General features: G+C 40.8%; 2 protein-coding genes across 2 annotated transcripts; one reads left to right on the forward strand and one right to left on the reverse strand.

Annotated features, from left to right (window-relative positions):
- Positions 1-87: 87 nt before the first annotated feature.
- qars1 (glutaminyl-tRNA synthetase 1) lies at positions 88-12,549 on the forward strand. The gene is made up of 23 exons (XM_057356217.1): positions 88-241; positions 404-554; positions 5,142-5,251; positions 5,515-5,590; positions 6,005-6,069; positions 6,149-6,202; positions 6,288-6,348; positions 6,719-6,790; positions 7,970-8,055; positions 8,189-8,275; positions 8,356-8,455; positions 8,637-8,715; positions 8,811-9,050; positions 9,130-9,222; positions 9,445-9,582; positions 9,697-9,784; positions 9,893-10,039; positions 10,145-10,246; positions 10,365-10,457; positions 10,754-10,881; positions 11,368-11,434; positions 12,116-12,241; positions 12,326-12,549. The coding sequence occupies exons 1-23, from the start codon at positions 131-133 to the stop codon at positions 12,374-12,376; spliced, it is 2,325 nt and encodes a 774-aa protein (XP_057212200.1). The 5' UTR covers positions 88-130; the 3' UTR covers positions 12,377-12,549.
- Positions 754-2,396, reverse strand: LOC130567809 (uncharacterized). Its single transcript, XM_057356221.1, has 3 exons — positions 2,236-2,396; positions 2,055-2,157; positions 754-1,462 (listed from the first exon to the last, which is right to left on the reverse strand). Exons 1-3 carry the CDS (start codon positions 2,394-2,396, stop codon positions 935-937), a joined length of 792 nt encoding a protein of 263 aa, XP_057212204.1. The 3' UTR covers positions 754-934.
- Positions 12,550-12,614: the final 65 nt, after the last annotated feature.

Below are 12,614 nucleotides of genomic sequence, written 5' to 3' on the forward strand. Positions count from 1 at the left end.
CAGCACACCGATGATGAATGTGATTGGACGACGCATCCGCGAATTTAAATATGATTGGAGAAAGAGGATCGGTGGATAAGTCTCGTAGAGTTGTCGGAAGCGCAGTAGTGTTCGTGCGCTGACAGCAGAAATGGCGGACGTGGTGTCTCTCTTCATGTTAATTGGTCTTAGTGAACAGAAAGCGAAGGAAACTCAAAAAAACGAGACCCTCTCTTTGAATCTCAAGAAAGCTATTGAACAGGTACGACCACCGTAAACACAATGTGTGTAACATACTGTAACGCACTGCAGCGAGCAGGCGTGACAATCCCTTTACATGCCATCTTTTATGAGAAGTTTTTGGAGGAGTTTTGTACAGTTATGGCTCCTGTGAATGACAGGTGTGTTCATTGTTGTTGTGCAGGCTGTAGGGCTGCTGGGATCCGCCAGCATTGATAAGACTACAGGCACTCTACTGTACAGTATGGTGACTCGGCTCAAAGATCCGAATCGACTGTCCTTCCTCACAGAATACATCATCAAACAAAAAATAACCACCGATCTGCAGCTGTCAGGTAACTTCTGTTGTCACATCTAGTAACTTGCATTCATATTTGTAAATACACAAACGTAAACATAAACAATTCTTCATATTTTATGTAAGGACATTTGTAAAGAGCGAAAGTGTAACTAACATGATGTTGATATCAGTGGAGGCTGGTGCTAAAAATATTTGGGGGGGCACAAACAACAACTGTCAGTAATGCAGGACTATAAATAGCCATTAATCAGGTGATGTATCATTATTACAGTCAATGTTAATACATGCAAATAAATGTACTATGAATCAGTGAATTTGAATTGAATGTGGGTTTATTATCAGTAATGAAGTAATCAAGGTAATCATTAAAAAAAACACAACACACTATAGTTACCTAATCATTGGCCATTAACACTATTTGAAAATAAATTTTGCTCTCCTTTCTTTCTGACTTGCAAATTTCTCAATGACCTTCTGGTTAAAGTCAATGATCTCAGTCACCATTCTCTTCTCCATTGACAGCATGGCCAATGCATTTAGTCTCTCCTGGGTCATGCTATTTCTCAGAAAAGTCTTAACTCTTTTCAAAGTTGAGAAACACCTCTCAGCCTCTGCTGTGGTCATGGGTGTGGTGATGAGGATCTTTAGGAGAGTGACAGTCTCTGAAAAGACTTCTTCAAGATTGTTCTCCTTAAACAGCTGCAGTAGGTCCACAGCACCACAACAGGTTCTGAACTCTTCCTTGCAGTAGATGAGACTAAGCTCTGTCTTTAGCTTACTCCCATTGAGCACTGGATAGGCCTTCAAAGTCCTACTCAGTGCATCTTCAGGAAACGCCACTGTGTACTGTTCAAACCTGTCTGCTTGCAGCAGGGTGGCACTAACGAGGTGGCTTGTGAAGCAGAACCGTTCCATGGTGTGTTGGAGTATGGTGTCACAGACCTACAGAGTGAAGGACAAAAACAAAAATGATGTAGTGATGACAAAATGTCAATTTCAACTGCAACATGATCAGTTGTAAGTCATAGAGAGACGGAGACCAGTTTCAGTGTTTGAATCCCTGATTTATCCAAACTTCATACATATGGACTAGACAAACATGCCAAGTTTCATGAACTTCTGATGCTTAGGGCGCTAATAGCATTTTTTTATTATCAGCCATTTTCATATCAATCAGATAAAGAGGGCACACCACTAGAGGAAACCTAAGAATAACAAATCTATTTAGATCACTATTTAAAGACTATGAAAATGGTTAAATAGATTGACTTGTAGTAAAATATGCATTGCAAATAAATGTAGTATAGTTTCATAAAGTTTAATAAAGCCCAATATCAAAGGATCTACTCTTTGCTACAATATTTAAGCAAAAAAATTATAAACTCAAAGACATGAGAACACATTTAGTACCCAAAGAGGGTAAATGAAACCATGCCGTTTAACTTGTTGTTAATATTTACTTTCTTTTTGATAGCTTCCTTTGATAGCTTTTCTATGAAAAACTGCAGAGTAACAAGGACTACAATAAACCTACCTCTGTTGCAATCCGTTCATGGACGTCTGGACTAAGCAACCGCCGCCTCTTTGGTTGAGAAGCTCCTTCACTGCTTTGGTTAACCAGAGAATGGAGAGAATTTCTGCAAAGGATTAAGAAAATGTATGACTAATAACAATAATAATGATAACAAATTCAAAAGAAGGAATACAGCTGCTACCTGATCTTCTGTATGTCCTGCTGGAACTGCTGGATGCTCCCCTTAATGTGGACTGAATCTATGTCCTTCTTCTGGAGTTTGGCATAGAGGATGTCCACGTGTGGCATGATGTTGTGGAAAAGTTGCAGAAAAAAATTAAAATCCTGATCCTCCAGCAGCATGGCAAAGCCTCCTGCCTCTCTGGTGGTAACAGGGTCAAAGTCACCTGAGTCTCGAATAGTTTCAAAACAGCGAATGAGGCCCTCTCTGTGCTCAAACACTGTATTGATGGCACGGCTGTGGAAGTTCCATCTAACACTGCTTGATGTTGGTAGTCTATGGGCAACTACTTTATCAAGAACATCTGTGCGCTTGGGTGATCTTGAAAAAAAGCTGGCAAATCCTCCAAGGTTAGAAAAAAAATTCTAACTTTGGGTATGTGAGAAGTGGCCTTTTGCATTATTAGATTGAGCTGATGCGCATAGCAGTGGATGTAATGGGCATTTGGGTACACATCTTGAATCTTCCTTTGAACACCTGCAGTGGCACCTCTCATCACGCTGGCTCCATCATACGCTTGGGAGATGAGTTTACTCTTCTGATCCTCTGGAAGGATGACAGTAAGATGCTCTTTTAGTGCTGTAGCGATGGAATCAGCTGTAGTTGAATGCAGATGAATAAAAGCAAAAAACCTCTCCTGTACGTTGCTTTTGCCATCAATGTAGCGCAGCACAAGCACAAGTTGGCACTGTGTGGCAATATCGGTGGTCTCGTCGGCCTGGATTGATAGAAAATCGCTGTTTTGTGCTTCTTGGATTATGTGTTCCCTCATAACAGACAACATACAGTCCAACAGCTCGTTCTGCACGGTTTTCGAAGTTCCCTTAAACACAGAGGCATTCTCGAGGTGCTCTTTCAAAACTCCATCAAGAGAAGCAACAAAGTCGACCAAGCCACGGAATATCCCGGGGTTATCTGAGCTCTCGCTCTCATTGTGGCCACGCAAAGCCAGCTCAAATGCGCCACAAAATTTTACACAGTCTATTATTCTAGACAGGATGTGTCGATTTTTTGTGACCTCTTCATTGTGCCTTCTAATGCCAATCCTGTAGCCTTCATCTAGCTGTTCAGCAATGCTAAGCTTCCCAAAAAACTGGAGCCTCATAGCGTTGTCAAGATGGCTGCGGCTACTTTCATGTTGCTTGCACGTATCAGAGAGATGTTTTAAATCGCAAACCCCTGTTGTTGTCCACAACGTTTCGGTGCCAAGACTTTGAAACAGCAAACAGGGAAAACAATAAAAGGCATGACTTACGTCGCATCCAGCTAGCCAACTCCGTTTTCCATAAGAAGTGCTGGAAAAGCACCGAGTGTAAGATCGACCGCGATCACTTGACTGCTGCTGAATTTGCAAGTTGGGTAGATCTGGTCCAAGCTCCTTGATCCGTTTTTTTTCTTCATCCGAACGCCTTTGGAACGGGTATTCTTATAAAGATAAAACCGAATTTTCTTTCATCTCGAGATAATTTCGCTTGCTTCCACGTTAATCAGTACCTGTCAGTCAAATGACAATCTGCTGAGCAGTAATGAGAGGCGTTAAGAACGGTCCAATCACATGAGGCCAAAAATATAAAAACAATATTGATTCGCTTACAACAAAAGTGGGAGGGTTTGGGGCGCAGAGTGCTGCGCCCCAAGGACGATTTGAAACAAGCCAATTAGAGCTCAGCCTCAAATCACATGCTTTTCAAAAATGTTCGTGCCTACATACACACTCGTTTGTCCGGCGCCCCGCACACGTATGAACAAAATACAATTTTGATTTTTTAATAAATGATAATATGACTAACGGTGGAATAGTATGACTAAATTATTTTATTACGTTATTAATTTGCGATATATATTAAACTTATTGTTGGCATATTAAAGTAGCTTTCTTCTCTGGATAACTTTTTTTGGATTGACCGGCCGCCACTGGTTGATATGCTTGTACAAAGTGCAATATAGCCTTTAACTTTCTACACAGGGCTTTTGCTGGGTCATCAGAGATTTGTTGAGTTACAGTAACTTTTATTTCCGTAGCACTTTCCACAGTTTGCATTGTCACAAAGCCACGGAATATGTTTTATCACAAAAGTAATGCCGTGAAGGAAAACCCAAAAATGTTATAGAAATAGGAAAATGATACAAAATGCTTCTTAGGATGTCGATTTTACATTACAGGCTAGAAACCAGTGAAGTGTCTATAGGATCGCGATGGAAACATTGTATTTACAGTAACAATAAGAAAGGATGTGTGTCATAATATATGTCAGCAGTCCCCCGGTAAGCAAAAGTGACAGTGGCAAAGAACCAAACTGTAATGTAGAAGTAAACATAAAACTCTTCTTGGAAGAAACATGCTCAACTGGGAAGGCTGGTTCACCTCTGGCAGGTTAACTTAACTGCGGTGAAGCACAGGATAAATACTGTTTATAGATGCTAACCAAGCACAGAAAAAAAGCCTATGTTATGTTGTTTGATGTGTCACATGACGCATACTACATCCTCGTTCTATAATGTGTGGAGATGATGTTGAGCTTCTGGCCAGATAACCGCAGTCTGACAGTTGATCTTTAGCGTGTTCCGGAGTGTAGGGACCAAGCACGAGAGCCTTTTGAGGATTTTGGTATTCCGCGAATTATAAACAGGCCAGAATTTCCAAATGTAGTGTACTTCGTGGACTATAAACGAATAGTAGCTCGCATATATGCTCAGACACTGAACCACAAAGCATGTGCTTTCAAATATTTCTAAGGTGAAAGAATGTTGTGGAACATACGTTGAAAATGTGTCTTATGTTTGTTCGCCGATTGTTCCTAGGGGACATTGCATACTGTATGATGGTTGCTACCAAGATATTTAACCCACCGTCTCTTTTTCTTCAGCTGCATTGGACTTTATGAAGAGTCATCCTCAGGACCCTGTGGACCAGAAAGCGTTTGAGACGTTCTGTGGAGTTGGTGTGGTAGTCACACCTGAGCAGATCGAGGATGCGGTAGGGCCGCTCTATCAGCAATCTTTTGCCACAATATAAAGTTGTACCTGGCTTTGGAAAAAAAGAAACAAAGACAGAAGTCAAAAGTATGAACACAAATGTCAACTCTGTTGTAAAATGAAGGATAGCAATACTAGAAAGTAGACGCTTTTTCAGAGTTCCCAATGTTTCCACCAAATCTCAAGCCAGCACCTTCTTTTAAAAATGATTTGATGTCATTTTTATGGCTGTCAGCTAGTAACATGTCTCTGATTCTTCTACAGGTGGAGTCTATCATCAGGAAGTACAAGGATCAGCTGTTGGTAGAAAGATATCGCTTCAACATGGGCTTGCTCATGGGTGAGACGGCCTGTAGTCAAGTCAACTTTATTTGTATAACAACTTTATATAGTAAATGAAACATATCGACTATAAGCCAAACATTAAAGTTATACAAGTTAAAAGAAAAAAAAGTGAACACACACACACACAGCGTGATTATCTCAGAGAAGCACACATTTAAGATAAAAGAGAGACACACAGGTCAAATATTATACGGACTATAAATTCATAAATTGTAATGATATAATATAATAAATTAAGCAGAACGTTACATTTTAAAGTGATATTAATAAATACGAAAGCTTTACATTCTAAAGCTGATGTCAGCAGCCCCCCCACCCCCCGGTCAGGCAAACCTGTGTGTGTTTGTTCTACTATACATACAGTGATGTATTGTGCAGCTGAGTAATACCTTCAGTTTGTGCCTTTCAGGAGAGGCCAGAGCTGCTCTCAAATGGGCTGATGGCAAGATTTTAAAGAACGAAGTGGATATGCAGGTGTGTGTTTCTAAAAAAAGTTGTATTATTTGAAGTCGTTTTATTAGTTTGGTCGTTTTAAAAGGGTGCTGCTTTTCAGGTGTTGCATCTCCTGGGTCCGAAAACCGAAGCCGACCTGGAGAAAAAGCCCAAGGTATGTTTCCACACAGGGAACTCTGATAATGGCAACTACGTAGCTCTGAAATGCACTACATTTTTTCTTGATTCTCTCGTCACAGGCAGCCAAGCCCAAAGCGGTTGAGAGAGACCTGAAGCCTAAACAGGATTCTGTTGTAAACGGTAAGACAAGTGGTGTCAGTGATGAAGCCACATTTGACAGAAGCGTCAAATGTTACTTCATTTCAAATGTATTTATATCCCACTTTTTATTGCGTTGTTGCAAAACAGCTACACAAAACACATTTAAGAAATACGAAACATAGGAATGAAGTATAATTTAAACACCATCATTTATTGACTCGGTGGTATAAGAATGCTTGTGCATACATCATGTTTAGTTTTTCATTTAAATGATTTCCAGATTATTTTCAGTGATCATGAGAATGTTGTAATGCAGTTACTTTTTATTTAAACGGACACAAAGGAAATGCTGAAAAGATTGTTTTTCACATTACAATAATGAAATTGACATCTGTCTCTTCCTCTATAGGTGACGGGAACACGGAGGGGAAATCTTTGATGGAGCAGCTGAGAGGTGAAGCTCTCAAGTTCCACAAGCCAGGTGAGACTTTACCTCACTGCACATCACCATGTCTGTTCATTTGCACTTTCCCAGAAACACTACACTCTTTAGTATAGAGTGAATCATCAGGAAACATTTGGACAATGTTTACTGGTCCGAAATCACCTTAAAAATGACACAAATCAGTCAGTCTTAAATAACTGCCGCAAAATGAATTTCTAATGTTTTGTCTCATTTTCTGGTGGAAAACAAAAACCTTAAATCAAGATACATTTACTCTAGAAGAAAAAATACATTTTTTCCCACAGACCCTTAGTTAAATTAGGATATTTAAGTTACTTTTGTAAAATGCCATGGTAAAAAACATTACTGATGTGCATCTTGAGACAAAACAAAGGCGCTGACATATTTTAAGATGTTTTAAGGTGTTATTTTCAGTTAAGACTGCTCAAACATTCATTTTAGTCTTGGACTAGCCCTATGCCTTGTCTGTGAAACTGGGGATTAAAATACTAAGTCTTGTTTTCTTAAAAAGTATCAAAGTCAACGGAATATGAAAAATTTAAGTCTAATTTGAAACTTGACTTGATATCTTATCATATTGCTTCTTAAAGAGTAAAACGTACAAGGTGTAAATACACTATTATTTTGTTGTAATAGGCAGTTTTTCTTACCTTACTTCTTGACTGACTCTCAAATTATTAGTTCGGCGAATCATCTGTCTTACCCCGTCCTGTCCGCCAGCCTACTCTGATCTGATTGGTCAGATGGTCTAGTCTGCTGTGATTGGTCTACCGCGAATGAGGCTCACGAGCTACAGTGTTTCGCGGGCAGTCCTAGCGGGGACTATATGCAGTGACATAAATCTGCGGCGGTTTGCGAATCGGACTAGGGCACGACTAAAAGGAGTCGACTCCTTTTTTCCAAGACAAAAACTTTGTTATTCATTCACCTTCGGCTTTACAACTTGGCAGACTGTTTACGTTCAAACACGGCAACATTACACACTGCATGAAATGTCATTTACATGATCTCGTAATACGTACTCTTTAGGTAAACATATCATGGGTTATTACTTGTTATATATTTGTAAATGTGTTGATAGATTTGGAAAACAAGGGGAAAATAATTGTATGCAGTAAAAATAAGCACTGGCTGAAGGGTGAACAATGGTGAATTACCAAAGTGATTTAAGTTATTTGATTTGATTTTCTTTAGGAGAGAATTACAAGACGGAGGGTTATATTGTGACCCCCAACACCATGACTTTACTGAAGAAGCACTTGGAGACCACTAGTGGACAGGTACATTATTACATGTCTTAAGAAAAGAAGATTAAGAAACATTGAAGCAAATGGGGTCAATGCTAGATTTGTGTTGACTTCACATATCTCTGTTTGCTGTTAAAATCATTTGCCATTCTTGTTGTCCCTATAGGTCCGCACGCGTTTTCCTCCTGAGCCCAATGGCATTCTGCACATTGGTCATGCCAAAGCTATTAACTTCAACTTTGGTTATGCCAAGGTACACACATACATACATACACACTCACACACATAAACAGCTAGACAATGCTGATGTCTGACTTCATTGTCTCTGTGAAGGCCAACAACGGCATTTGCTTCCTGCGTTATGACGACACAAACCCAGAGAAAGAGGAGGAGAAATACTTTACCGCCATCAAAGACATGGTGGAGTGGCTTGGTGAGGATTCATAGTTAACGTTAACCTAACCTTTATTACACAAACGTCTCATGAGCCAGAAATATTCATAATATAGGATAAGATAATTTGTTCCAGATCATTTCCAACCCCAAAGCACAAAATGACATTCTCAACAGATTTCTGTCTCTAGTCGTTCACGTTTATGTCTGTCATTGCTCAGGGTACAAACCATATGACATCACGCACGCGTCAGATCACTTCCAGCGTCTCTACGATCTTGCTGTCGATCTCATTCGCAGGTGAGCTAATGGACACACGTCTGCATTTAAAGCTAAATATGCCATTCCTGGCGATGTTGAAAAAGATAAAACGCGTCGTTTCTTGGACTTTCCAGGGGTCACGCGTACGTGTGCCACCAGCGTGGTGAGGAGCTGAAGGGTCACAACGTCCCTCCGTCACCCTGGAGAGATCGGCCCGTGGAGGAGTCTCTAATCCTGTTTGAAAGGATGAAGAAGGGCATGTTTGCGGAGGGAGAGGTCACTCTCAGGATGAAACTGGTCATGGAAGATGGAAAAATGGACCCGGTGGCCTACCGGATCAAATACACGCCACATCACAGGACGGGAGATACCTGGTGAGATCTTAGAATTCACACGCAGTAGTTTTGTCTAGCCTTGATGTTGTGCCGCTCTTATCTTGTTTTGTGTCTACAGGTGCATATACCCCACGTATGACTACACACACTGTCTGTGTGACTCCATTGAAGATATCACACACTCTCTCTGCACCAAAGAGTTCCAGGCCAGGTACAGCACCAAAAACAAAGGCATTTCACACTCCTTTGAGTTCTGACTATCATACTAAATCGGGAAATGAAATTTGGATGCGTTTGTACAGCTTCGATAATGGAATGATATTGAACTCTTGAGCTCTATTGTGTGATGACTTTACTATTATTTCAACCAAAGGCGGAACTTGGTAGGAACAGGATGTGTCCTGCATTCATGTTTCACGTTTGTACGTTTCAGGCGGTCGTCGTATTTCTGGCTGTGCAACGCTCTCGATGTGTACTGCCCTGTGCAGTGGGAATACGGCCGACTCAACCTCACCTACACTGTCGTCTCCAAAAGAAAGATCATCAAACTGGTTGAAACTGGAGTTGTTAGGTAACGCACTCGGACTGAACTGTTCTGATGTGAATGATCCTAATTATTACACCAATAGCGGTCAAGCCATTTGGCTTTAACGTGTCAGTATGTCATGTCGTATGTGTTGTGCAGGGATTGGGACGACCCGCGTCTGTTCACCCTCACAGCTCTCCGGAGGCGTGGCTTCCCTCCACAAGCCATCAACAATTTCTGTGCCCGGGTGAGAAAAGGAGACAAAGTTTAACACCGCATAAATAAAGACCTGTGAAAAACGACAAGAAAACAGTGCATGACTATTCAGCCATTGACATCAATTGTGGTGTTGTAGGTGGGCGTAACTGTTTCACAGACCACCATGGAGCCACACTTGCTTGAGGCGTGCATTAGGGAGGTGCTTAATGACACCGCTCCTCGCGTTATGGCTGTGCTCGAGCCCCTTAAAGTCACCATCACCAATCTGCCTGCCAATGCACAGGTACGTTATGTTAAGTGTTTTTGATTCATGGATTTATTGAGGATGGATGAAACTGCAGTAGATCTAAAAAAAGGAAACTTTGGTTCGTCTTTGCTTCCTCTACAGAAAGAGATTCAGGTCCCAGACTTCCCTGCAAGTGAGTCCAAGGGCAGTCATGTGGTTCCTTTCACAAAGACCCTCTTTATTGAGCAGAACGACTTCAGGGAGGTATGCGCGTATGCGTATCCTCATTTTATACGATGTAGATGTGCTGTGTTGAAGTGTATCAGCCGTTCACGTGAAGAGTTGAAGTCATTTTCTGACGTTTGGCCTGTGTTTGCTGTAGGTGATGGAGAAGGGCTATAAGCGTCTGACTCCAGATCAGCCGGTGGGCCTGAGACATGCAGGATACGTCATTTCTGTGCAGCGTGTCATCAAGGTGTGCATCCAGCTTTACCAACTGAAAATGATCACCCACTTCCCTTGAGCTCGACAAGAATATACTTCATTTTAAAAAGGCAAAATTGAACAGTTTACAGGGTTTTCTGAATGTTTAGAAAGATTCAAATATTTTTAGACACAATGTCTCGTTAAAATATTGTCCCAGAGATGCGTAAATTCAACGTGTTTGTCAGTAGAAGCTGTTTAGTGATATCTTGTTATTACATTCTGGATTTGGATTGTACAAAACCTAGTATGTCATTGAGAATCAACACATCTGACTCTCTGTTTTAGGATGGCAGTGGTAAAGTGTCTGAGTTGGAGGTGACATGTGCCAGTTCAGACTCTGTGGACAAACCCAAAGCATTTATTCACTGGGTGAGCGAGCCGCTGCAATGTGAAGTGCGCCTTTATGAACGCCTGTAAGTTTCTATCATTAACTCTTAAGTGTTTTGTCGGTAGTGTTTCTGAGGCAGCATAGTGTTGATATCCCGCATACAGGCAGGTTAGAGTAGTTGTAAATCCCTGACACTTAGTGTCAAATCTAAAATAACAGATAAAAATAAGTCTCGTCATTTTCCTCTAAACTTAATGATTTTAGTCTCCTAAAGAGCCTGTTGTCTTTCTGCATGGATTTTGTTTTATTTTGACATGGCTCTAAAAGTGAATCATAATGACTTTGTTTACATTGTGCCTTTTGACTGTCTATCTATGGCAGGGGTGTCCAAAGTCAGTCCTGGAGGGTTTAGCTTGAACCCAACACACCTAATCAAGGTCTCACAAAACAGACTAGAAATTTCCAGACAGGTGTGTTGAGCCAAGTTGAAGCTAAACTCTGCAGGACACTTTGGGTACCCCTGATCTATGGTTTATCACAACCGTTCCGTGATCAAATTTTCTCTTTGCAGCTTCCTCCATAAAAACCCAGAGGACCCAGCAGAGGTCCCTGCAGGATTCCTGAGTGACATTAACCCTGTAAGGCAATACACAAGAACAGACACACAAAATATTGTAAAATAATGTAGGCTTCACTGCTACAAAATTCAAAGCATGCAACCACACAGTTATGTGATTATTGAATTATTAAAGGGGTCATATGGCGCGAATACGTGTTTTTCTGTGTCTTTGGTGTGTAATAAGTTGCCCATGCATGTATTAGACGCGTAAAATTGCAAAAAAATAGTGTCCTTTCTAAAAGCGAATGCTCACCCAGACCTGCCTGAAACGCCTCGTGTAACCACACCCCCACAAATCTACGTTAGTTTGTGGTATGATTTGACTAAGGCCGCCCAAATGTATACGCAGGTGGGTGTACCTGTCAGTACAATTGCTTTGGAACCTGATGTTCCAAAGCAAAATATGGACATTTCCGTCACACGCTTGCAGTATTCGACCAATCACTACGCACTAGTTAACTGGCCAATCATAGCACACCTCGCTTTTCAGAGTGATAAAAAAATCTGCGCGTTTCAGAGAGGCGGGGCAAAGAGGAGATACAAAAAAAGTGTTTTTGAACCTTTAATCGTGTATACACATTGCATTACATCTAAAACAAACAATAATATTTGTTTTAGCTGTGTCACATGACCCCTTTAACATTTTTCATATCGTATTTGTCCAGTTTTTTGATCCGTTACTTTTTTCTCTTGTTATTAGGATTCTTTAAATGTGGTTGAAAGTGCCTTAGTGGACCGATCTGTGAGCACAGCCAAAGTGTTTGATAAGTTTCAGTTTGAGAGACTGGGTTATTTCTCTGTTGATCCGGATAGCACACCAGAAAAGGTACGTTCACAAAAAGAGGGGCTTTGACATAAAGTGGAAAAAAGCAGTTTTTTTAATGTGCATCTTTGTTAACTCTTCCCCCAGCTGGTTTTTAACCGGACTGTTACACTCAAGGAGGATCCAGGAAAGATATGACTGCCAGAAAACAGCCAAAAGCAGAAAGTTGTTTCGGATTTCCTAACCAGGGAAATTATCTAAATACTATATGAAGCCTTTTTCACCAGTGTTCAGGTTCGAAACTGTTTTATAAAATCTTTCCATGCTGCTGGGTTCTGCCAATGAAATATTAAATAAAATATTTAAGTAAACCATGCGTCACCTGTGCATATTTATATCTAAAGTGTCTTTCAGGGCATTCAAGCTATACATTTGA

This window comes from Triplophysa rosa, linkage group LG17 (assembly GCF_024868665.1).
Source record: "Triplophysa rosa linkage group LG17, Trosa_1v2, whole genome shotgun sequence".
Taxonomy (NCBI): Eukaryota; Metazoa; Chordata; class Actinopteri; order Cypriniformes; family Nemacheilidae; genus Triplophysa; species Triplophysa rosa.